Source organism: Pinus tabuliformis, chromosome Q, assembly GCF_031772625.1.
Source record: "Pinus tabuliformis cultivar Carrire ecotype Pingquan chromosome Q, CPIR1, whole genome shotgun sequence".
Classification (NCBI taxonomy): Eukaryota; Viridiplantae; Streptophyta; class Pinopsida; order Pinales; family Pinaceae; genus Pinus; species Pinus tabuliformis.
In genome coordinates, this window is record NC_142296.1 from 986,999,725 (window position 1) to 987,027,029 (window position 27,305).

Consider the following 27,305-nt stretch of genomic DNA (forward strand, 5'->3'; position numbering starts at 1 on the left):
GCTCAGCCACGGAGAATAAATTTCTGAGCCAACAGAAATAATGGTATCCCAGCTCCCACAGATAGATATATCTCAATACTGTAGATGACCAACAAAATAAGCATAGAAACTCGTCCTCATAACCAGCACTTTGACTAGCAACTGATGAGGGTGAATTCGCCCTTCTGGAAAGATAAACTCAGTCAACAAGAATAACAATACTCAGCCTAGAAAAAAGGGAACTTGACTAGCAGAATTCGGCCCTGTTCTATAGTAAGAAAGCTCGGTCCTTTAGCAGAGAAAAGTTCTCGACCACTTCAGTGATGATATTCAGCCTCTTTGGACAGTGAAATCGTCCTCCTTATGGCTCAAATTTGAGCTTGGACACTTGATATTTTCTTGGATATCCTCAACCTGTCAAAGATATATGAAAATCTCAAGATTAGAAGGTAAAATCAACTAATAAAATCAATACCTCCATTATCTTCCACAAATCTTCTTCTTCAATTAAGCACAATGGTGAAATCTGTGTGATTCCACTCTCCAACTAGCTAGGGTGTATGGTTTCAACACTGAAACTAACAATTTGCAAGTAGGGTTTCCAAAACACTAGACTTTTCTCCAAGAGCTCTCCAAACTTTCTTTTTCTCAAATGGCAAAATACTAGAATGAAGAGAGACTCCCTCATTTCCCTTTTTTATAATTCGCTTGACTCCTATGCGACCCATTTTACCTTTTCCCTCCAATTAAATAATAAAAGCACTTTTCCTTTCTTTATTTAATAAATTCACTTTTATTAACAAATTAAAGCCACTTTTAACCCTGGAAAATGCTGAATTCCCCTCCATGGTCACGTTGGCCACACCCAAAGCCGCTTTTCATCATCCTACCCTGTACATCTTTTTGGCCCGATTCCAACAAGCTATTACACTAAGGTGTTTCTCCAAGTAATCAGCCCGAAACAACACCTTAAGCATAATTAATTAAAATATGCCCATTAATAACTTTGTTTTACGAAAATCGTCGGAATGCAGCGGAACCAAGATCGAACTGCATAAAATTGATCCTGATGATGAAAGATGGCAAATGATCCTAATCGGCCCCTATAAAACTTCTCAAAACCCTCCGGGCCCACCAATAATATAACCCTGCTCCTGTGACTTGGTTGACATAAGCTCTGGAAATCCCTCCTAATCTCACCACAAGGCAATCCAAACTTTGGGGACATTACATAATACTTGCTATGACCTGTGTGGAAGCTTATTGTATGTAGACATTGAATGATTTTGTACATCTGTAATATATTTATCATCCAATGACTCATGTTATTTCTTTCACCTTAGGACAAAGATCCCTTATGCATTTCCTCTTTGCAATTTTGAGCATGCATATGCTAATCCCATTGAGGAGTTTAATCGTTTGTAAATATTATATCTTTTATTTTATTTATTGCTCCTAGATATTTGTTATTCTCCTTCCTTGCGATGAATTTTGACTTTTATTTTCACATCTAGGACCATGCAATTGGCTTCCAATGAGACGTGGTAAATGGATTTTTCTGTAATTGCCTCCCTAACCTTGCTTCATGACATCCTTAAGTCCAATAATTATTATGTGCTACGCATCTCTAAATTCTTCTGAATTGGAGTTGCCCACTTATGCTAGTTTTTATCTTCAATGACTGATTCACAAAGCTGATAGTTATATGCAGGCTTTATTTTCATATTATGTGTGTTACTTTGCTTCACTACTTATAGGATATTGTGGATGTGTTGATATCTGGTTGTTCTTTGGCTTACATTTAAACATGGCCATGAAGAATGAAATCCTCCCCCTTTTAAACCGACTTTATGATGCTGTAACATTCAAGGAAACTCGGTAAATAGTTTTCACGGAACCTGATTTCAGTTGGCTCCACCTTGTCATGGCACCCCTTTGTTTAGCTTGTTTTTCCACATGCGCATATTACAGTGACTTTGATAAAATATGTTATCTTGACGTGGCCTTAATTAATCTAGAGCTAGATATGACAATGTTTAAATCATGTATAGACATCAGAAAGAAGTGTGTCCATTGAGAAATCCTGACGGTTGTAATTTTAATGCAGGTACAAAATGCTTACATTGTCGTGGAAAGGTACTAGACATTTCTATTCATATCTTGCATATATGAGTAAACATTTTAAAACAAGAATTTAAGGCATAGTGTGAGGCATAAACCAGGCAATTCATCTTATTCTATTTCTGTTGTTGTTGGATCATTTCTACTTACCTTTCCTAGAAACTATAAAAATATGCACACACACAATATGACTTGAAGTTGTGGAGAGAGAATATTATTCAATATGCAAATGAGATACAAAATTCACATGTTTCATGAGAGACGAATCACAATGGCAACTGACATTATGTAATGAAATAAACCATGTGACTGAAAACACTATTAACTCATAAGTTGCCTTATTTATTGCTAACTCAAATGTACTAATCTATCTACAATAAAGTACATTATAGATTACAGGCCTGCTGCAGTTTGACATATTGTCCATGATTTGTCTAGTTTATATCTGCACAATAGAGTTTTTGTCACTAATCAGCAGGGGACAAAAAGATACAGCGAAGTGTTTCTGAATCATTAATTCCATAGTATGGACTATTTTTATTATGTTGTAGTTTAAATACCATTATTCTATTCATATGTGTGTGTGTGGTCCTTCATTTTCAGCAACACTTCTTTTTATCTTTTTGCCTCCTGATGCCTTGATGATGATGAGTAAGTGTTCACTCAAAATGCCTAGGCACAAAAAATTGATTACACAGTTATAAATAAAAGAATCATGGACAAAGTACATTATCATTATGACCATTATACCAACTACATTCTATCGCCCTTAAAGCATATCTCTAACTTTGTAAAATTATCTTGATTGAAATTTCAGATCCTTATAAAGATGTCTGCAATCTGCTCTCGAGTTGCACAATATTGCATCTCAATCTCTTCTGTGTCTACAAGAGGCAGAATTTAATGATAATGAAACTCCACATACTTGGCTTAGTCTTGGCCTGCTCATTAAATACCAATTCGTTGCCAACTTCATTGCACTTTGTTGGTCAACTATAGTTGTGTTGAATTGTTCTACCTGAAAATTAGCAACTATTCTTCTCTTAAGCTTCACATGCGAGAATCAGATGGAATCACCAAAAACCCTAATTCTGCAATATGAGTAAAAGATACCAGTACTAGAGCAGCAGTATATTTGAAAATAGATCAGACAAACAGAGTGCGTGCTAAAGAGAGTGTAATGTTCCTAAATAGGAATAGAAGTGATATAAACAAATAATCTGTGCAGCAAAATATAAAAACTAAATACACCTTAAACACCCATAGAAATGCTGCAAATATGGAATTGCTGAGCCATTTTATTACTTCTTTGAGGGCAAAATACAAATGATAATAGAATGGTGCACCTGGGCTTGTCTCAGTGGACAAGCATGACCAAACCCAGGTGAGAAAATGGCTGATCCGGTGACTGCTCCAACTGCTGCACCAATCTGCACTACGCTGCCCAGAAAATTGTTTTTTTTTTTTGCTGAAGTTCGAATGGCTGAAAGGTCCACTTTCTATGCCCTGAAAATTATATGCTTTTAGCCCCGGACTCCTTGGCCTAAACCCAGGAAAATCCACGAAGGATTTTGGCTGGTTTAGACTTCTGAAATTCGACCCCCTTGGAGCCCAACTTCAACTGCAAAACTCAGCCTGCTGGAATCTGCATGTAAATCCTCCCGGAAATGGTCCCAAAGTGCTGGGTTGACCCCTACTATGAATCCCCCGACTCCCCGGATGGGCTCCCGGCCTATGGCACTTGCTCCTAAGCTCCACGAAAATGTTGGACTGGCCCTCTGCGCTGTCCCCAAGCCCAGTAATTCGAACTACTGGGAGACTGGCTCTACTGGCTCCAAAACTCACAAGGAATACTGGCCTATTGCTGCTCTCCCAATCCTCTAACTCTCCTGACAAATGGCTGATCACTGATGGCTCCAACTCCTCCTGCGTATTCTCCAGCTAGCCAGAAATACGCACTCCCTGTTTGTGGTTGAATGAGAATGCTGCAACACACTCCTGGATCTCCTGAAATGACTACGGAACTGCCTCCCTAGGGCGGGCACGGAAGATTCCCCAAAGGAAAGGTTGAATCTCCTGCTTGATAGATTCGTGGCTAAGCAACCGGTTGACTCAACTAAACAACAGAGCGAACAATCAAGTAATTTTGATTGCAAGGTGTAAGAATGAATCCAAATGAGAGCTTCTTCCTCCTTATAACTCCTTGGGCCTTCCTTGCCTCATGTGGGCCCCTCCATCTAGCTATTCGGCTTCCCTCCAAGCCATTCGAATGGCCCAGTCCGAATTCTCATGTGGGTGGCACCCACATTCCACTAGCAGCCAAATAAAGTCGAATTTCCTCCTAAGTCCCTAAGTTGAAAATGCTGGGTTCTCTTCCTTAGCCAAAATTGTGCAAAATTGTGAAGCAACACCCTGTTACAAATGTATTTGAGAAGAGACATGACAGTCCTCCCTCCGAAATGTTGCTTGCCCTCAAGCAACCTCAAAGTTGGGTGCTCCAAAATGTGCTCACCCTCCCAGGTGGCATCCTCATCTGGCAAGTTCTTCCAACGCACCAAGAACTCCCTGATGGTCCTGCTCCTCAGTTTCCTTTCCTTGCTCTCCAAGATGGCCTCAGGTTCCAAAACCAAGTGGCCCTCATCATCCAGTGGGGGTAAATCAACTGTTGCTGTCACCTGTTGTCCCAACACCTTTTTAAGGCATGAGACATGAAATACATTGTGGATCCTGCTCCCCTGAGGCAGCTCTAGCTCATAGGCCACCTCTCCAACTCGTCTAATCACTCGGTAGGGCCCATAGAAGCGTGGCTGTAGCTTCTCGGCCCCCTTCTGCTTCAGCGTGGACTGCTGTAAGGCTGTAGCCGGAGGTACACCAAGTCCCCCTCCTCGAAATGCCTCTCTGTCCTGTGTCGGTTTGCGTACACCTTCTACTGATTTTGGGCTGTCACCAAGTTATCCTTGAGAGCCTTGAGGATGTCTTGGCTCTCTTGGACCCAATTTTTAGCCTTTGGGGCCTGATTGTTTCCAAAAACCATGTCAGCAAAAGATAATGCATCATATCCATATAAAGCATGGAAAAGAGTCATACCAATGGACATGTGGTGAGTGGTGTTGTAGCAGTACTCGCCCAGATGCAACCACCGAATCCAAGCCCTCTACTGGTTAGTCACGTAGTTCCTCAGGTACCCCTCTAGCCACTAATTAACACTCTTGGTTTGGCCATTTGTCTGAGGATAGTAGCTGGTGCTAGGAGTGAGCTTGGTCTCGACCAATCTGAAAAGTTCTTGCCAAAAGCCTCCCATGAATCTGTTGTCCCTGTTACTCACAATGTTCTTGGGGAGCTCGTGCAACTTGAAGATCTCCCGAAAGAACAACTCTGCAACCTGTGCAGCTGTGTATCGGGTGGGGATGGCGAAAAAGTGGGCATATTTGGTCAACCTGTCGACCACTACGTAGATGCAGTCCTTTCCTTGCACTGTGGGGACCCCTGTGATGAAATCCATAGAGATACTTTCCCATTTCCCCTCAAGGATGGTAAGTGGCTGTAGCAATCCTGCAGGGTGGATCAACTCCCCCTTGTTCCTTTGACATGCCTCACACTCCTGTACGTGCTTCAACACGTCCCCCTTGAGGCCCTTCCACGTGAATCTCTCCCTGACTGCCATATATGTTTTTCGGAACCCCTGGTGCCCGGATAATGGTGAGTCATGTGCTTCCTGGAGCACCCTCTCTCTCAACTGCGAGTTGGGTACTAAGAAATTACGCCCCTTGTAATAGATGACCTCATCCATCACTCAATAACGCTCATCTACATGGCTACCCTCCAAGACCTCGCATGCCCTCCTGTCCTTGGAGTACTTCACCAATAGCTGAGCTTTCCAATCATGGGAGATGCTCTTGAGGGACAAACCAGTTGGTCTTCGAGATAGAGCATCGACCACCACATTGTGCTTTCCCCGCACATACTCTATGTCGAAGTCATAGGCCTGCACCTTGCTGACCCATCTCTGCTGCCTGTCATTGAGGCCCTGCTGCCCCATGAAGTGACAAAGACTGTTGTGATCAGTCTTCACTCGAAACCTGTTGCCCACCAAGTACTGTTGGAATTTTGCCAATGCATGCATGATGACCAACATCTCTTTGTCATATTTGGAATATGACAGCTCATGCGGTAGGAGCTTCCGACTCTCGAAAGAAATGGGATGCCCCTCCTGTGACAATACTGCTCCAACTCCCACCCCGGATGCATCACACTCCACGGTGAAGGGTTGGGAAAAATCCGGAAGTGCCAAGATCGGGCAATTGCTCATCACCTCCTTGAGGCGATCGAAGGCAACCTGTGCTCCATCAGTCCATGCGAAAGCCCCTCTCTTGGTCAAATCGATCAAGGGTGCTGCCAACTGTGAGAACCCCTTGACAAACTTCTTGTAGTAGGTGCAAATGCCCAAGAAGCCCCTCAACGTAGTCACATCTCGGGGTATCGGCCAATCCCGGATGGCCCCTATCTTCTCCTCATGGACCTTCACCCCATTAGCATCGATGATATGCCCTAGGTAGAGGATCTCTGTCAAACCAAACTCGCACTTGGATAGCTTGGCATAAAACTGCTCCTCCTCCAGGATGCATAGTACCTCCTCCGACTGTTGGAGATGCTCCTCCCATCTCTGGTTTAAATCAGAATGTCATTGAAGAAAACCAACATGAACCTCCTCAATTGTCCCCGGAAGACATGGTTCATGCATGACTGGAAAGTGACCGGAGCGTTGGTCAGCCCAAATGGCATGACTAGGAACTCGAAGTGCCCATAGTGGCACTGAAAAGCTGTCTTAGGGATATCCTGATTCCTCACCCTGATCTGGTGGTACCCTGAACGCAGATCGATCTTAGAGAAGTACTTGGCTCCTCTAAGCTCATCCATCAGCTCATCTATGCGGGGAATGGGGTACCTGTTCTTCAGTGTCTTCCGGTTGAGGGCCCGGTAGTCAATGCACATACGAAGGGTTCCATCCTTCTTCTTCACCAGTACTACTGAAGAAGCGAAGGGGTTGGAACTTGGCCTGATATGGCCCAATGCTAACAACTCCTGAATGGCCTTCTTTATCTTGTGGTGATCACTGCCTGCACACTCGGCTCCAACTCAATAGTGTGCTCAAATCCCCTGTATGGACGCTGCCCTAGTGGAATGTCCCCAAACACAATTGCATACCTGTCCAACAAAGCCTGTATGTCTGGTGGTGGTGGCCAAGCCTGTCCCCCAGCCTCTGAAATCCTCAACTCTACTGCCCATGCAATGTCCCCATGTCGCAGATCTGCCTCCATCTTGTGGGCTGAGACTGTCTGAGGTGGATAAGACTGCATGCCTCTCAAAACTACCAGTTTGCCATCCGGCCCAATGAACTCCATCTCTGGCTTCCTCCAATCTACCGCGAGTCGCCCAAGGGAATACAACCACTGGACACCCATCACCACGTTGGTGCTTGGCACATCGACCACAAAGAAATGGTCTTTGATTGAGTAGTTACCCATAACTACTGTCAAGGAAGGCACATATCGAGTGCACTGTATGGTACAGTCACCTGGTACTAGGACTGAAAAGCCCTCGAACTCAGTCGTCGTGAGGCCCCTCCTCTGAACCAATTGGGCATCTGTGAAATTGTGGGTAGCCCCACTGTCAACTAGGACCGACACCCTCTACCCCTGTACATTGCCTCCGATCCTCAATGTCAAAAATTTGGGAATCCTGCATAAGGAAACAAGGACTCCCCTGGATGGGGCAAGGGATGCCCCTCCATGTGGAGGTGGTGGTGGTAGCCCTCTATTTGTCGGTCTCTCACCATCTCCCACACCACACTCTTGCTCCACCTCGTCCTCTTGGTCATTGTTAGAAAAAACCTCAATATAGTGTGCTCTATCGACAATGCATCAATGGCCTGGTGCCTAGGGCTTCCTGCATGTGAAGCACAACTTCCTCCTCCTGAGGTCCTTTCGTGTCTCATCATCTAGTTGCCCCCGCCCCTGTGTGGTCCTCTGAGGTGGAGGTCTAGTCTCATGCCCCTTTTGTGGAAAAGGGGTCCGTGCAGGAAAAGGTGCTCTAGTCTTGGGGATGGCCCCCTGTAGATCTCTGGTGCACAAAACTACTTCTTGCAGCGTAGAGGGTTTGCGTGACTTCACCAATCCTTGCAGGGGCTCAAGTAAGCCCTCAATGAAGGTGTACACCCTCCTAGCCCCTGATAGATCCGGAACCATCACTGATACTCGCAGAAACTCTGAGATGTACTGCTCCACGTTCCCTGTTTGGCGCAGTTGGGTCAGCTCTCTAAAATGGGCCTCTGGATCTCTCTGGTCAAAATGCTCCACCCCTCTTGGTGAAGTCCCCATAAGAAGCCACATTGGCATGCCCTAGGGTGGCCAAGCCATGAAATCACCAGTCATGGGCTTCCCCCCTCCATGTGTAGCAAGGCCATCTTGATGGCTTCCTGTTCTGTCATCCGGTTGAGTTGGAAGTAGGTGTCCATCTTCTTAACCCTAGCCCTAGTCGTGAACTTGGTAGTGCCATCAAAAGTAGGGAAGTACATTCTCCCTATGGTCCTCTACAGCTCATAGTTCTAGGTTCCCTGTCCTCCGTAACCCTTGTTCTTCTCACTCTGCTTGAGCTTGTAGAAATCTCTGAAAGAGAGTGCTTCCCTAAAGTCTGCATCCATAGACTTCCACTTTCTGAAATAGTCTACCATCTGAATGGGGTCTTCACCCCTTGTAGGTTCGATTTGTGCCACTGGTACAAAAGAAGGCAGTGTGGCATGAGATGGCCCACTAGCTGATGGGTGCTGCATTGCTGGTGAGGGATGATCGAATGGCTGAGAGGCCCCAAAAGTTTCCCTAAACAGAAACCCTCTAGGAGTGGTCCTCTCTCTGTTCTGCAACTTGATTTCTTCCAGCATATATTTCTGACCCTTGGCTAAGTCATTCAGGGCTCTCAGGAGGCTGTCAAAAGCCATCTCTTCCTTGCTCTTGGGTTCCACCATGTCCTCCTCTTCTACCACTGCTTTCCCTCTGTCCTCCGTGTCTGGAGTAATCTCCAGCTCTCTTTCTTTGCTCCGGTACCTCTGCCTTCGGTAGGTGATGTTCTGCTGGTCCCCTTCTCTCATAGGAGACAATCCCCACAACTGAGCCAAGAACTAGGCTCTGATACCACTATAATGTTCCTAAATAGGAATACAAGTGATATAAAGCAAATAATCTGTGCAACAAAATATAAAAACGAAATACACATTAAACACCCATAGAAATGCTGCAAATATGGAATTGCTGAGCCATTTTATTACTTCTTTGAGGGAAAAATACAAATGATAATAGAATGGTGCACCTGGGCTTGTCTCAGTGGACAAGCTTGACCATACCCAGGTGAGAAAATGGTTGATCTGGTGACTGCTCCAACTGCTGCACCAATCTGCACGGCGCTGCCCAAAAAATTGCCTTTCTGCTGAAGTTCGAATGGTTGAAAGGTCCACTTTCTATGCCCAAAAAATTATATGCTTTTAACTTCGAACTCCTTGGCCTAAACTCAGAAAAACCCATGAAGGATTTTGGTTGGTTTAGACTTCTAAAATTCGACCCCCTTGGAGCCCAACTTCAGCTGCAACTGCAAAACTCGACTTGTAAATCCTCCTGGAAATGGTCCCAAAGTGCCGGGCTAACCCCTACTATCAATCCCTTGACTCCCCGGATGGGCTCCCAGCCTATGGCGCCTGCTCCTAAGCTCCACGAAAATGCTGGACTGGCCCTCTGTGCTATCCCCAAGCCCAGTAATTCGAACTACTGGGATACTGGCTTTGCTAGCTCGAAAACTCACAAGGAATTCTGGCCTACTGCTGCTCTCCCAATCCTCTAACTCTCCCGGCAAATGGATGATCACTGATGGCTCCAACTCCTCCTGCATATTCTCCAGCTAGCTAGAAATATGCACTCCCTGTTTGTGGCTGAATGAGAATGTTGCAACACACTCTCGAATCTCCTAAAATGACTACGAAACTGCCTCCCTAGGGTGGGCACGAAAGGTCCCCCGAAGGAAAGGTTGAATCTCTCGCTTGAGAGATTCGTGGTTAAACAACTGGTTGACTCAGCTAAACAATAGAGCGAACAGTCAAGTAATTTTGATTGGAAGGTGTAAGAATGAACCCAAATGAGAGCTTCTTCCTCCTTATAACTCCTTGGGCCTTCCTTGCCTCATGTGGGCCCCTCCATCTAGCTATTTGAATTCCCTCCAAGCCATTCAAATGGCACGGTCCGAATTCTCATGTGGGTGGCCCCCACATTCCACTAGCAGCCAATTAAAGTCGAATTGCCTCCTAAGTCCCTAAGTCGAAAATGTTGGGTTCTCTTCCTTAGCCAAAATTGTGCAAAATTGTGAAGTAACACCCTGTTACAAATGTATTTGAGAAGGGACATGACAGAGAGTGAGAGGAAAGAAGCCAAAAGAGAGTGTGCTAGAGAGAGAAAGAAGCCCAAGTATAAGAGGCACAACACTTGATAGGTGCTCTTAGGCAAAACACTTCCTTAAGAGTGGAAGATACTCAATTGATGTATAAATTACAACAAAATTTGGTTATATGTGTGTAGCTCAAGAGTAGGTTGCTTTCCCTCAGAGGGGTTTTGTGTACAAGGTTGGGCTTAGCCAATCCTAGAAATATAATAATGATTAATATAATGTCAGCTGTTGCTTAAAGTGAATCTTGCACCATTGTCAACACCCCTCAAGTTGAATAGGGGGCCATGAAAAATGATGAATACAAATGAGAGTGGGTGTATAGATACCCAACTCAATATAGGTTGATTGTGGCTAAAATATATATGAAAATGGGTTTATAGATACTGAACTCAATATAAGGTTCGCTGTGGCTGAAATATAAATGAGAGGTGTGTAAGAATCCAACTCAATTTGAAATTTTGAGGTCAGCGGGTTGGAGTACAAATGAGAGTGGGTGTATAGATACCCAGTTCAATAGAAGGTTGATTTTGGTTGGTTGGATTACAAATGAGAGTTTGTGTATAGATATCCAATTCAATATAAGGTTGGGTGTGTTGGAAATATAAATGAGAGTGAGTGTATAAATACCCAACTCAATATAAGGTCAACCATGCCAGAAAGCGAAGATTACATTCCAATTTTCAATATCCCCCCTTAATTTGAACAGGGGGCCACAAAGAGAAGACATTACATCATAAGGTTCACACCCCCTCTTAATGGTAAATATGAGTTACATAGAGAAAACATACAAATTATCCCCCTCCTTGAATGCCATATATCCCTCACTAATATGCTTCCATATGCTAGTGAAGGTGACCTTTGGCGCAAGTACATAGAAGGAGACTTTTGCAGGATAGGCCTTGGACAAGTCATCAATAAGGTCCTCATCACTAACATTATAATGTGAAGGGGTTAGATAAGATAAGATAATATAAGTTTATTAATGTTGACTAATGACTATAAAAGTAAGTCAATGGGACTATTCAGTACAATAGAGTTGATAAAATGTGGGAGTGCAAACACAACTCTTATATAAAGCAAGCTACAAAAGAATACCTAAAGATAGGCATTGATATCTACAAGCTAAGAGCAAAAACCAAATCACAATGTATTATGAAATGAGTCGAGGAACTGAATATGAGATCATAGATGTGCAAAGATTGAGCAATGCTAGGGTCAAGGTTTTCCTGAAGCTCCCTTAACATTTGAGGTTGAGACGAGGAAGCTCTAGATAAACCATAGTATTCAAAATTGGAACCGATGGCCGAACTGGTCCACCTAATAAACCGGGTTTCAAACTGGGACCAGTCAAACCAAGACTAGTCAGACCTCAACGAACCACTTAAAAAACAATACATGAATTAATTAATTTTTAACGAAAAAAACTATTTTTAAGATTTAAAACCATGATTCCAAACCAATAGAGACAAAATATGCAAAGTTTGCTCATCTATATACCATGTAAAGGTGAATATATCAAAATGGCACTGAGTGCAATACATATCATCAAGTCCAAAAACAATGCTACAAGCTATGGGGCCATTGACCTACTACAAGTCTACAAGTACATACTACATATTAGTGATCAACATGATCAAACTCATCACCACTACTAGAAGTAGACATAGGATCGTCAATACAAGCTACATAAACATCATTTGGATCAGAGTTTGAGGATGCCTTAGCCTCATTTGCAACCTCAGTAGTAGCACCAATAATAATAGAACTAGACCTAATGGAAGCACAAGTTGGTTGAGCTGCACGACTAGTGTGTTTCATTGGTTGTTTGCCTTTGCTTGATTCGGCTACTGGTTTTGGTTCCAAAGGCGCTACTAGATTTGCGTTGGGATTGACCCCCCCAAACTCTATGTCAATATCAAAATCAGGATCAAACATAACTTTGTGAAAATTCCTAAACCCGAAATCCCTACTACAGCAAACTGATGTTACTTCTCCTACTTGTTAATCCATACAAGTTATTTATTGTGTTCTATGGTAAATATCAAAGTAAATACAACTGCAACATTCACTATTTAAAATAAATATGCCGAAACAAGAAACTGAACAGGAAAAAGATAGAACACAATGACACAGTTATTTTTGGACAAATGTCCTCAGAAAAACCCAATGCGGGAAAACCGATGAAGCAACTTTGAGGGTTTTTATTATTATGCAGTAGTAAATCTGAGTACAGTTCGTTGGAAGCTCAACTGCCTATCCCATACAGAGAGAAACTGGAAAAAACAATTAGTATGATGATCTCACCCTATCACTGGAAGAATCCGACCTTGATCTCGCTGGAAGGAGGCTCTGCGTCCCTTCTGCTTCAACCTCTGCGTCCCTTCTGTGTCAGCCTCTCCGTCAACTCTACGTAGTCTTTGCGTCACCTCTGCTGGGGACTGTGCTGCTCTTCCTTTGGATCTTCTGCTGCCAAGAAACTCAATTTTTAGCCTCCCGGTCTCACACCCCAGCTCCCGGCTTCTGAAACTCGATTTCCTCAGCAGGAATTCGATCTCCCTCTAGGTTTTGGATTGCCATTGCGTCAACTCTGTGTGGGCCAGTGTTAGCCTCTCTCTGGACGTTGTTCTGCCCTCTCTGCCTTGTACTCTCTGGCCCAGGAAAACTTCCCTCTTCCGGATACTATCTCTACCCCTCACTGCAAAAGCTCACTTTGAATTTCTCTCCAGCAGCTGCTCTGCTTCAGAAATTCGATCTTCTGAACTCTGTGTGTGTGTGTTCTCGAAGTGCCCATTAAGCCTTCTCTAATAATCCTCTCGTTGATCAATCAACGGTCTAGATTAGATTCTAATCAGTAGCTAGGATCATATTGACTTGATTTCCTCCTTATGGAAGTTTCACCCACAGTTTAGATTAATACCCTTTAATTATTTTAATTTCCTAAGTTTAGACTTAGGGTCCCATTAAAATAATCAATTATTTTAATAAAACTCTCCCGGTGATATTTCCCAAAACGATTTCTGGGTATTGGAGAATGCATGTGTCTAAGCCTCCCTGCAAAATTTGAGACTTAGAGCACATCCAATGCTACCAGAAATCAACACTCCCTCTTAGCAAGGAATGTGCTCTAACAGTGCAACCTGCTGAAGCATCACTCTGTTCTATAACATCTCCTTCTACGCTGTTGATGTCTGACATCCTGTACACCAACTACTGTGCAAATGTTGCATCTGTACTACTGCTAACCCTGCCACTGTCAACATTGCATCCATACTGCAACTTCCTCTTAATTCTGCATCCGTGGTGCTGCTGGTATTGCCACTACCAACTGCATCTGCACTGCAAGCTTCTCCAATTGCTACTGCTACTGCATCAGCAACAGAAAAGCATCCCAAATTACTGAACTGGTGTTCAGTATGATGCATCTCGCTGCTGGAGTCTGAATGTTGCTAGTCTCTGCATTGACCCTCTGAAGCCTCTGCATTGCTGCTGACTTCTGCTCTGTGCCATCTGCACTGCCACTAACTCTGCTTTGCGCTGCCCAATCTCTGGCGCTACTAGCCACTGCAACTGTCACTCTGACACTCCTCTACATCAACTAGCCCGATCCGTCCTAGTACTTCTGTTCTGGGCTACCGTAGCAAGGGATTTATTCGAGAGGTGGGCTCCTCAAGGATCCTACCCATATGTAGCTCTTTCGAATTACAACTCTAAATCAACCCACCTCCCTCTTGTAGGTATCTCGGCTGTCATGGAAAACTCATCCTCCTCGATCTTCGCGGCTGCAATGTTCGGATCATGCTTCTCATCATTGTCCTTCCTGAGAGGACACTATGTTGCATAGTGACTGAGTTGACCACACGTGAAGCATTTGATCTTCAAAACATCCTTCTTCCGTCTTCGTTGCTCCTACTGCCCCTTGGATGCGAGGGCTGCATTCTCTTCCTCCTCCTTGGGCTTCGACCCACTGTTGCTGCTTTCGTCAAGTTTACACTTGACCAAGTCCCTCCTCAGCTCCTCTTGCTTAAGAGCTGCCCACATCTCATCCCAGTTTGGCAAAGTCGCCTTGCCCAGGATGCTCTGGACAAAGAATTGCCACTCCTCAGATACTGAATTTAGGGCCAGTCTTACCATCTTAGAACCTTGAGGTGTTGACCCCACAACTGCTAATTCATCTCGGGTGTCCTGAAGTTTCGTGAGGAACGATCAATGCGTTCCCCCTTGTGCATTTGCGTAGATCTCATCTTCTGCTCCAAGTACATCTTCCGCTGCTCAGAAGATCCTTGATACAAAGTCGACAATGCATCCCACATCTACTTGGCAGTGTTGCTGCCAGCTATGTGACAGACTATACGATCCTTCACTTTGTCGAGGATCATTCTTTTTGTCTTCGCCATTTCTCCCTTGTACTTCTTGCGTTGATCTGGATCTGTGGGCTTAGCTACCACGCTGTCGACGTAGACTTTGAGAAAATTCTCATCTAGAAGGCACAACGTCCTTGCCTTCCAGATCACATCGTTGGATGCCCCATCCAACCTGTCCTGATCTCTCAGTCCACTGGCTGTCATCTCTGCCAAATAGAAATGTCGAATAACCTCCTCTCCTCTGCACAACACTGGACTGGCCTACGCACTCCCTTCTGGAGCTTGTAGATCTGCCCCTCTCCGCTGCTGCTCAGCTAGTAAGAATTCAGACTCCTTGGGTAGAAGTCCTCTGAGGAAGAATTCCCTCTACCGTGTCTCTCTTCTCTCTGATGACTTTTTGCCCAGTAACTGCTTGCAGAAAACTGCGTCCCACCAGAAAAACCCCTCTTCGTTGAAGCTTTTGCTGTGCTTCTCCCTTTGCTGCTGATAGATTTCGATATGGAAATCTTACCTCTTTGTCAACTCACATAGAGAGAGATTTACCACAAAAATCTAGCCCTCCAGGCCTGAACTGCGCAAACCCTCTGGGGATTCGAGTTGCTGCCTCTGTAGAAATTTCGAATTCCCTTCTTCCTTCAGCGCTGGGTCTTCTGGCTCTGTTCTTCTTGCTTCATCTGCAGCTCTGATACCATGTGAAGATTCCTAAACCTGGAATCCCTACTGTAGCAAACTGATCTTACTTCTCCTACTTGTTAATCCATACAAGTTATTTACTGTGTTCTACAATAAATATTGAAGTAAATACAACTGCAACATTCACTATTTAAAATAATATGCCAAAACAAGACACTGAACAGGAAAAAGATACAACACAATGACAGTTATTTTTGGACAAATGTCCCTGGAAAAACCCAATGCGGGAAAACCAGTGCAGCAGCTCTGAGGGTTTTTATTATTATGCAGTAGTAAATCTGAGTACAATTCGTTGGAAGCCCAACTCGCTATTCGATAAAGAGAGAAACTGGACAAACCAATTAGTGAGATGATCTCACCCTGTCACTAGAAGAATCTGACCCTGATCTCGCTGGAAGGAGGCTCTACGTCCCTTCTGCGTCAGCCTCTGCGCAAATCTGTGTCAACCCTACGCAGTCTTTGCATCACCTCTGCTGGGGACTGCGCTGCTCTTCCTTCGGATCTTCTGTTGCCCAGAAACTTCGATTTTAAGCCTCCTAGTCTCACACCCTGGCTCCCGGCTTCTGAAACTCGATTTCCTCAGCAGGAATTCAATCTCCCTCTAGGCTCTGCGTTGCCACTGCATCAGCTCTGCGTGGGCCAGTGTCAATCTCTATCTGGATGTTGTTCTGCCTTCTCTGCGTTGTACTCTTCAGCCTAGGAAAACTTCCCTCTTCCGGATACTATCTCTTCCCTTCACTGCAAAAGCTCACTTCAAATTTCTCTTCGGCAGCTGCTTTGCTTCATAAATTCGATCTTCTGAACTGTGTGTGTGTTCTCCAAGTGCCCATCAAGCCTTCTCTTATAATCCTCTTGTTGATCAATCAACGACCCATATTAGATTCTAATCAATGGCTAGGATCATATTTACTTGATCTTCGCCTTCTTTTGGAAGTCTCACCCACAGTTTAGATTAATACCCTTTAATTACTATAATTTCCTTAGTTTAGACTTAGGGTCCCATTAAAAATAATTAATTATTTTAATAAAACTGTCTCCGAGTGGTATTTCCCAAAACGATTTCTGAGTATTGGAGAATGCATGTGTCGAAGGCTCCTTGCAAAATTTGAGACTTAAAGCACATCTGATGCTACTAGAAATCAACAAACTTATTCTGTCTCCTCCACCCATTCTGATGTTAGATAAATATTGTCCAGCACAATGGGATCTAGATCAAGTCTTCTGTTCATCAATTGGTTGCACCTTAGTCGAATGTTGTATTGCACAAAGACAAGACCATTTAACCGTTTTTGTTCCAAACAATTTTGTCTTCTTTGTGTGTATGTGCTCAAAAACAGACCCATTGCGTTGATAACTTGAAGCACTGCAAGTTTGGCTGAGGACTCTAACTGCAAACTTTTGCAATTGAGGACATTGGCCGCCAAATGACTCCCACCAATGTGCTGCAAAGAAAAAGACATTAATTAGTAACTTAGTTCATTTCATTACTTATTTACAAGTATTTACAGACAATTTGAATTGTAAATTTGTAAACAATTGAACTTTAATAGAAAAAATGGAATTGCTTACCTGATTGATCCACATCTCTTGCCATCTTTGCTAAGTTTTTGCCAAAGGTACCTGTTGTCATACTAAAAAGAATAAGTTGTTTACGTATTTCCAATTGGTCGGAATGGTTAGGGACCATGTGCTCCTAGCAATCATACAACCCATCTCTGACCTCTCAACCCTGCACTTCTCCTAGCCGAGCTTTAGAATGATACTTTGGGTTCAAAAAATACCTAGGTGCATGTATAGGATGATGGGGTTGATTGTTCCATTTGTTATCAATGATCTCCCAAATATGCCCATATTTAGCTAATTCATATTTGTAAGCTGCCTGTATTTGCTCCTTTGCCTGATCCATAGCCTCATAGATGTAGCCCATAGCCAATTTTTCCCCGTCCACCATCTGTAGCACCTTTGTTGAAGAATGTAACTAGGTTCAGTCTTCATAATTGTACTTGAAGCCAAAGGTAATATACTTGTAAAAAGAAAGCAAAACGAATTTTATTATTATTTTAATTGACTTATTAAAGCATGGGTTTCATGCTTGGGTCAAATGTATAGGTCAAGCCTCCATTGTAGGCTTTAGGTTATTGTCAAAGTCAATTTGTGAAGACTCCTCCATCCCTCGAAGTCTCCTTGCTGTTGAAAGAATCTCCATCAAGTCGGCTTCCATAAGGTGATCACATGTCAGCCTATATGGACACAACTATTCAAAGACTCATGTCGGCTCAATTATATTGGACAACCACTATATATACAAGCACTGGATCTTCGCATAATAACATATCAGAAGTTCGGATTTTCAGAGAGAAAGTTTCGGTGATATGACACAGAAGTAAACTCGCATAAAATCTCAGAGATATGTTTCGGTACTACTATATGAGCTCAGGTTAATACAAAGATAATCTCTCTAGACAAGTTCAGTGGATAGTTTCGATGCTACTATATTTTCAGAGATATTACAGTGACCAACATCTCAGTGATATTATAGTGACCACATCACATGAATTTATCTCAGTGCTACCACAAAGAATGGCTCGATGTTATCACAACGATAAAGACTTGATTCTCCAATATCTCGGTGCTATCACAGTCTCGATGCTCGTGCTATCACAGTGGTATGGTTTTGATGCTAAAGGATAAACTTCGATGTGGACGTATTTCAATAAGTTCAAAGGTAATGCTATCACAGTGATACTAGTTTGGTGCAATTGCAAGGATAAAAGTGTGAAGAAGCATGAATGCTACAGGAGCTATAGAACTGAAGAATGACAAGGTTGACTTGATGGATGGAGGTAGTCTCGAGTCTAAGTTGTAAGGGTCTTGGTCGTCTCATCTTGAATCTATTGAAGGAAGAATTTTGACTGGGTTTTCCCCTAGAGTGGGGTTTTTCCCTGGCAGCGTGCCTACATCTTGTGTACTCTTTTATTTGTTGCTTGGCATTAGTCTTGATGATAAGAAAAGATAAATCGAAAGAACTAATAATAATAACGAAAACATCACAAGATAATGTCATTAATAAGAGAAATCATTTAACTGCCACCTCTATGGATTTCTCAACATGGTATCGGAGCTATGGTCATGGTCAAAGGCAGTTTAAAGACCACTTATACAATCTTTGAAGTATTCTTGGAGAAAGGTTCTGTGTATTGAAGATTAAGTCAATTTAAGAAGAAGGGCATACCTCGCTCCGGAGGCCAGATACTTAACTTGCAGAGATTTCAGAGAGATGAATTTGTATAATCTCAGAAGCAAGTGCGAATTAAAGTTTGGTATATATCACAGTGATACGGTTCGGTTCATTTCAGAAGTTGGGCCAGTCAAGTCTCAGAGTAGTCACAATACAATAAAGATGTGACTTCGCTATACTTTGTAGAGAAAACTTTAGTGAAATTAAGTGATAAAACCTCGGTACTCTACAGGTAATGAAATTCGGATTAAATTCAGAGAAGGAAAATCGATGTACCCATAGTCTAGAAAAGATGCATTCTTGCTCAAATCACAGTGAAGGTTTTCAGGATCTCGGTATACCGCAGTGAACTATTCGGATCAAAGAAGAGGTTGGTTGATCTAAGTAACAAAGTTTCAGTGTACCACAAGCAGCGAAAGGAGCATTTGATAAAAACAAAAGCATTAAGAAAATACGAGTCTTATACGAGCTCAAGCACAAGGAACCAACTTAAGAGAAGTCAAGTAAGTATTGTTAAGATGCACATGCACGTCTAATGAGTTATCAAATCAGAGGTATGTAACCCCAAGGTACGTAGGTACATAAGCTTTTAGATTTTCAAATGATCCTTGTTTATAGCTACACTGAGATAAAAATAGTACTCCCTAGATATCATACGAAAAACCTCTTATTAGAACCTTAATACTTGTTTTCTAGAATAATCTAAGATATCAAGTAAAAAGTCCTATTGTCTATTGAAAGAATGAACAACTTATCATGGGATTCCATCCTCCATGATTCTATTCCAACTTAAAGAAATTAAATCATGATTCTTGGTATCACATGTTGTGCTTGTAAGTATGTACTACATGTATAAAGGATGATGGCTTAGTCCAAAGAAGACACTTCAAGGAATCGATGCAAGGTCTATTAGGAAAACATCTGCGATATCCTCAAAGAGTATGGAAGAGGACCTCGCAAGAAAAGGTTTGTCAAAGAAACAAAGGTAAGCCTTAAACTACAAAACATTGATTTCTTTATAATAAATGTTCATCCATTTAATAATCTATTACTAACATCGTTATGTCTAGCCACATTGCATCATAATGATTCTTGTTTTGGGTAATTCATCACTTGATAAATCTACCCTCCCTACATCCTTGATCGCTCTTATAGAACCCTAGACAGGTTCTCTGCAAAACCCTAACCTAAGGGTATGTTGAATATGAATGAAACCCTAATCTAGTTAGGGTTATTGATGGAGTCTAAAGAAATTGCTATTATGTTTGATATATCGATGATGTCATTTTTGGGGTTTAGTATGATCATGAAAAACCCTAACTTGTTAGAGTTGAAATGGTGTTCTCTGAAATCCCAAACCTTTGAAGTTCTGGTAAAGTAGGGTTTGCTATGTTATGAATTGAAACCCTAGATCCTTAGGGTTTAGTTGGGTCTATAAGCAAAATCCCTATGATAAGTCCTAGGAAGGAAACCCTAGGTATGTGTTCATTTGGTGAAACCCTAGCTTGGTCTAGGTCGGTATATGTCTAATGTATTAATATTGTTTGACATATGATATGCTTATGCATGATAATGAATTCCTAGATATATGTGCTGACCTAATTATTGATGGTCATAAGCCTTAGGGTTTAATCTAAGCCTTTGTCTGAGTTTGATGTTCTAGGATGATGTTGTTTGGTAAATCTAGGGCATTGCAGCTAAACCCTAGTAGTAGTTAAACTCTAGTATGTGTGATATGACGATTTGGAATCTATGAATCTTTATAATAATTGCTGAGAACTTGTAGATGGAAAATCTAGGGTTTACATCAAACCCTAGTAGAAGCTATTCATGATATGGATTACGCTGTGATTGGTTTTTGGAGCTCATGTATGAAATCTAGGGTTTGTATAAAATCCTAGTAGGTAGTCTAACATATGAATTTTGAAAGTTGTTAGATACATTAATCTGAATTGTTTCTAGGGTTTGTTATATGAAAGAATTTGTCATATCATTGAAAGAATATTGAAACCCTAGATATAATGAGTTTGATATCTTGATTAGCTGTGGATGTGATTTAGGGTTTGTAACAAAACCTGGGTAAGAAGTTGAAGTATTGAAGTATAGTCTTCGCTGATTATGTTTGTAAATGCTTATGTTATTATAAGATTTTGATATGGCTAACTTCATGCTTCTATAGATTTGGTTGTGTTAGAAAATCAAAAAGGCAAAAAGATTTTCTTATACTTGATAATTACTTGTAATGTTCTTGACTTCTTATTAGTTTTTCTTTATAGCTTCTTTCTTTTAGTTCATCAAGCAATTACCAAAGCAAAAGCACATAAAACAATGGACACTAGATATAGGCTCACGGCCAGGGCGAAACCCCTCTCTAGGGGAAAACCTAGTCTGTAATTCTTCCTTCAATAGTTTTCTGGAGATGTTCTAAGAATTTAGACCTTGACACAAACTTTCCTCCACACAAAGTCAACCTTCCTCTTTTCTTGCAGATGATCCTTCTTGACGTGGGAGCAACAACAACAGTGTCAACGCTCTCTTCGACCCAACAACTTCTATCTTGCCTTTGGAGACTTCGATCTTCACTTGAATACCTCGATCTTCTCTTAGAAGCTTTGTTCTTGGCCCAATACAACTTCTAGAGGCAACAACATCCAACAACAACAACTTCGATCTATACTTTGATCTGGCAGCAACAACACACGACAACTGGCTACGACATCAACAAGAGAACTTCAAATATCCAAACCAGGGCACGAGAGAGAAAGATAGAAGCACCAAACTTTTGATTTTCTTCTTTTCCTTCTCCTAGATCAAAGTCCCACTTCCTTTCACTCCTATTTTGCACTTTTTCCAGCTTCAAGAGATATCGAACTTGCTTGTGTGAGAGTGTGCTTCAAATGGAATTCGAGCTGGTTCATTTATAGTCCTTTGGTGAGGTCGAATAGCCCTCCTTGAGGCCGACTTGATCGTCTTAAGGCCGACTTGGTGTGGAGACAACATAATTCATATTTGACTCAATACTTAACCTTTTTACATGATTCAAAAGCCCAAAAAGGGTCTCTTTAAAAGTACAATGACTCTATGGACTCAGAATAAATCCTAGAAGACCTCAATGGGGACTTTGACCTAAAACATGATGACCCAAGCATGAAACCCATGCTCTAATAAGTCATAATAATAATAATAATAATTATTATTTTCTTTATTCTTTTGACAGGTACATTACAAGATGACTCAAATATATAAAATGAAGACCGAACCTATTTACATTTTCCAACACTCCCTTTTAACTAGGGAGGTATTCATTATAAGCAAGTACAAGGAAGATCTCAACTATATGAACCATGAAGAACTTTAGGCATTGCAATGCCATGGACTAAATTCCTAAACAGGGCAATCTATCCATTGGTCTTTCAACAGTTTAGGCACCGCAATGCCATGGACTAGATTCTAACCAGGGCAATCTATGCAAGTGGGAATAAGATGGACTCAAGCTTTCAGCCTCTCTAGGTACCATCATGCTTACTTGCTAACCATCAACCCAAGGATCCAAGTGTGTATCCAAAAAATAGAGCTCTATAATCAACACCACCTTTCCAACTTTGGGACCTAGACATCAACACAAGGTGTCGACCAAATGTCCTCCCAGGGAATGCTTCACTCACAAAGCCTCAACATTCCTTGATCCAGCAAGTCAAGGACAACAAATCTCTCCCAATCACATTGATTGCTAACCATCATGCTATAAAAAAAACTTTGAGAGAGTTACCTGTACAAATGCAACCCCAATCAATAATATACTTTCACATGTACATAATCAAATACAAACCTCTGGGGTCTTCCAAACAATTGATGTTGCTCCTTATCACAGTGGGACTATCAACTGAATCTTTGACAAAATATTCCTCAATCATAAACTTTCCTCTCCTACTTCATATACAACAACATATCTTCCAAAAATCATTCTCCAATCAAAACTATGCTATGCTGTCCCTCTTTGCCAGGGAGATATCCAGGCTCCTTAACCCAGGGAGATATCCAGGCTCCTTCTTAACCCAGGGAGATGTACTTCTTTACTTCGACATTGGAGAATATTTTGTGGCTTCCAACCATTTCATCATAGTTATCATTACCATCACTAACCACATCATGCTTATCACATCAACGAACATCTTCACCATATTGAAGATTGTGTACCTGCACAACTTAGATAGCAAGTACAACCAAATCTATAGAAGCATGAAGTTAGTCATATACGAAAGCATTTCAACTTTATATTGATACCCAAATTTAATTACAAACAAGAGACACATACTCTTCAATATTTTGCTAGGGACTTTGTCATAAACCCTAGACTACTTCATAACAACTTTCATTACATCTAGGGTTTCAATGTTTCTTCCAAAGGTATGACATACCCTACTACAACATATAGCAAACCCTAGAAACAATTCAAATAAATATAGATCTACAAAGCATCTAGCAATTTTCAGAATTCATATGTTAGACTTTTCACTAGGGTTTCACACAAATCCTAGATTTCATACATGGGAATTTAATCAATCAAAACCAATCACAACTTAGTCATCAACATGACCAACTTCCACTAGGGTTAGTTGCAAACCCTAGATTCTTCAATCAATCACAGCTAAAACTCAGATTTCGACAATCTTACACAAATCTCAAATTATCACATTGACATTATGCATTAGAGATTTGCACTTCTACTAAGGTTTAACTCCAAAACCCTAGAATTTCACAAATACTATCATTCTAGAGAAATGAACTTTGACTGGGGCTTAGTTCCAAAACCTAGGATTCATGATCACTGTTAAACATATCAATTCATACATCTAGGACTTCATCACCATGCATAGGCATTCCAACTTCACAAATATCAATAAGAGTTAGACAAACAAACTTGATTCGACTAGGGTTTGATCAAACAAACACACATTCCAAGGAAATCATTTCTAAGACATTATAAGGGTCTTGCTACACATTCCACCAAACCCTAATCAGTTAGGTTTTCATTATAGGAACATAGCAAACCCAAAAATACCAATACTTCAAAGGTTCGTGATTTTAGACTTAATCCTAACAAGTTAGGTTTTTTTGATCATACCAAAATCCTAAACATGACATTATCAACAAAAACTTCAAATAGCATTTCTCAATAACCCTAAGCAGTTTTAGGGTTTCAGACATTCACATTAGCATACCCTTAGGTTAGGGTTTTTCAGAGAACCTGTCTAGGGTTCTATAAAATCAATTAAGAATATAAGTGGGATAGATTTATCAAGTGATGAATCACCCAAAATAAGAATCACTATGATTCAATATGGCTAGACACAACAATGTTAGTAATAGATTGTCAAATAAAATAAATCAATGTTTTGTAGTTTAAGGCATACCTTTGAAAAACCTTACCTTTGGTGACTCTCTTCCATACTCCTTGAGGATATAGCAGATGTTTTCCTAATGAAGACAATAGAGGGAGAATGGTGATTTCTATTTAACATAATCAAAGCTTAAAGAAGTACTTGAAACCAAAGATTGGAAGGAAATGGGATACTTGTCTTTGGGATATGTTGGGGGCTCCCTCCAAAGTTTTTGAGGGATACCTATAAACTTATAAAAACAAAAGAGAATGTCTTTTCCAAAAACAAGCAAAGGACTTAGTAGTGCAAGTCCTTTATGTCAGATTCTTCGGGTTTGGCTTTCTTTGGATCTTCTTCGTTAGCAATGTTAGCATGATCTCTTTCTCTCTTCTTATTTTTTGGATTGTCGGGACAATCACTCATGTAGTGACCCTTCTTATGACATTAATAACATTCTACCTTGGACATGTCTACCTTCCTTTTTGGTCCTGTTGACCACTGGAGTGGCACCTGATGATTATATGAAGACTCCATGCCCAAGGATGATCCAGAGGACACTTGTACCATCAGATATCATCAGTCAACAAATTTTTTTAACTCTACTTCTATCTTCTCATCATCTTTCTTGTACCTAGATTCCACACCCTGCGGGGAATTGTAATAAGTGATACTAGTAATGATGAGTTTTTGAGTATGTAACAGGCCTAGGATGTTGAGACTCGATCAACAAACGATTACACTTTGGAGTGTTTTTTTTATTTGGTTAATTATCTTTTTTTTCAGAGGCGGATAATTTTCTGAGTTTTTTCACTCACGTTTTATTCCAAAGTCGGGGTGACGGTTTGAAGGTTGAGCCCCTAACACATCTTAGTGTCTAGAGTCAATGTATATTACCATACTAGATCACACAAAAAATTTCGTGGAATTTGGTTAGGTCTAGGTAGTTATTTTTTAATTTTTTAGATTTTCCGCACTGTGGAAATTGTTAATAAAATTATACTTGTAATGTAATAAGTGATGCCTAGAGAAGTTGTATGGAGTATGAGTAATGAAATTTACACTTGTCACTCTCAGCTTTCTACTATGACACACTTTGATGGGTTAAAAATGTGTTTTGAACCCTCAAAATCCATTTTTCCTAAGTTTAGTGGGAAATTTGGCAATTAATTAAGCTAGAAATTAGATAAATGGAGAAAAGAAAATCCACACATGCTAAATGTTGTGGAAATGAGGTGGAAAATTATGGGGGAGTTAAAGTGAAGTCCCAAGGTGATGTGGACTCCCAAAATCAATGAAAGGACATGTGCACAAATAAAATCGAATTTCTGGCATTAAAGGAGAAAACTGCTTACTTGGAAATTCGAATTTGTGAAGTTAATGCACATTTGGGACAATGTGGGAGAACATTTGGTGGAGATTTTTGTGGGAAATTGTCCCCACATGGGTTACCACACATATACACTTGTCATTCTATCATAAAATTCGAATTTGGCACATAAGGGAAGAAGAAAATGATGTTCACTTGTCAGAATTCGTTTTTTACACTTGGCATGGGAGCTCCATTCAACAAATTCGAATTTCTCTTTGGGATTGTCACCTCATGCCACTTGTTTAATCACTTCTACATTAGGATTGACTCCAATGCCATGTGTCATTGTTATTCTTCATTGGGATTTCCTCCCAACTCTCTATATAATAGAGTCATGGGCTCTCATATTGTATGATGTAATAAGCTATTAGGTTTGAGGAAATTCTGCCATTTTGTACTTGCATACTTTCTTAATACAATCGAGACTTTGGGGCTATCTGGCTGGTGTTTTCTTGGCGTTATGAGGTGATGTCCTTTCATACTACTGCTATTGTGTTTAATTTTTTTCGCATGTTGAATTAATATTAGTTTATGCTTGCCATCTTGCATGGATTGATGTGTGCAAGTTATCTTTCACATATCATTGATTTAGAGTAGTCTTCTAGGGATAAGCTTGCCAATTCATTTTAAGAGGAATGCTTGGCTTATCTTATTCATTATATTCTTGTGCAAACTAATACGTGTTCAAGTGTGTAGGAAAGATCTTTTGTATTGTGTGCAGGAATTCATCTGGAAGTGGGAGAAATCTCAATTAGATCAATTCACTCCTAGAGTCATAATGATTTAAGACTCAGCCATTTTTTCGCTCCAAGTTTTCCATCCAACGGAGAACAAAAGAGAGTTTTCTTAGTCTATATCTACTTGGTCATCCATTTAAATTCAAAAATACTTATTTGATTCTAGTTCTTTCAAAGTTATATCTCCTATTCAAGAGTCATTTCTAAAGCTAGGCAAGTATGGGGTTCACTCCCATTACTTGAGCTAGTACTTTGTAAATTAAATTCTAAGTTTAGTTTTGGTTTCTTTTTCCTAATTTCACACTGACAATTGATATTTTTTGTGTGTTTTGCAACCCATAGGCTTGAGCATTGGGCAGCAAGGAGCTTGAGGAGAAGCTTTGGAAAACTACTCACTCGTGTGTATGCAGGACCCCCTCACGCTATCCAAAGACTGATTTCTAGGGAGGCCATAAGCACTTGGGAGAGAGTTGCAAACTCATCGAGGCCGTGGGCCTTTTGAGCCTTGTGAATCTCTTTTGGAGATTTTTTTCCATCTTCAAGTTTGTTGTTGTTATATTTTTTGGGGAGAGAGTCTAGCTTTGTTAGAGTTTCATCTTTGTAAAGATTTCTCTCGTATTGTGGGCTGCCCTCTTAGAGGCATTTTTACTCGGTTTAAGCATTAATAAAAGATAAAAAATTTGTTGGAGGGAGCTTGGGATTTTTTCCATGGCACCCCCCTTTCTCCTTTAGAGGAGGGATTCTTGTGGGTGGCCTAATCTTGCTTTTAGTTTTTATTAGTTTTCTAGCTTTTAATTTCATGTTATGCATGCTTAAAATCAACACATTTCACTTTGCATGCAAAATTTTACTAATCTTGTATTTAAATTCCCACATGCATACGCTCTCAAGTTTTGCAAACTATTTCTCTTTGAAGCATTTGCATATGCATTAGTTTAATTT

The 27,305-nt window shown here is 41.0% G+C and overlaps 1 protein-coding gene across 1 annotated transcript in view; it reads left to right on the top strand.

Moving 5' to 3' along the window:
• Nucleotides 1–27,305, top strand: part of LOC149222796 (uncharacterized) — a 339,999-nt gene that overhangs the window by 72,536 nt on the left and 240,158 nt on the right. Inside the window, exon 5 of the mRNA XM_089383170.1 lies at nt 2,087–2,115. Within this exon, the coding sequence (XP_089239296.1) occupies nt 2,087–2,115 (29 nt within the window). The remainder of the gene's footprint in view (nt 1–2,086; nt 2,116–27,305) is intronic.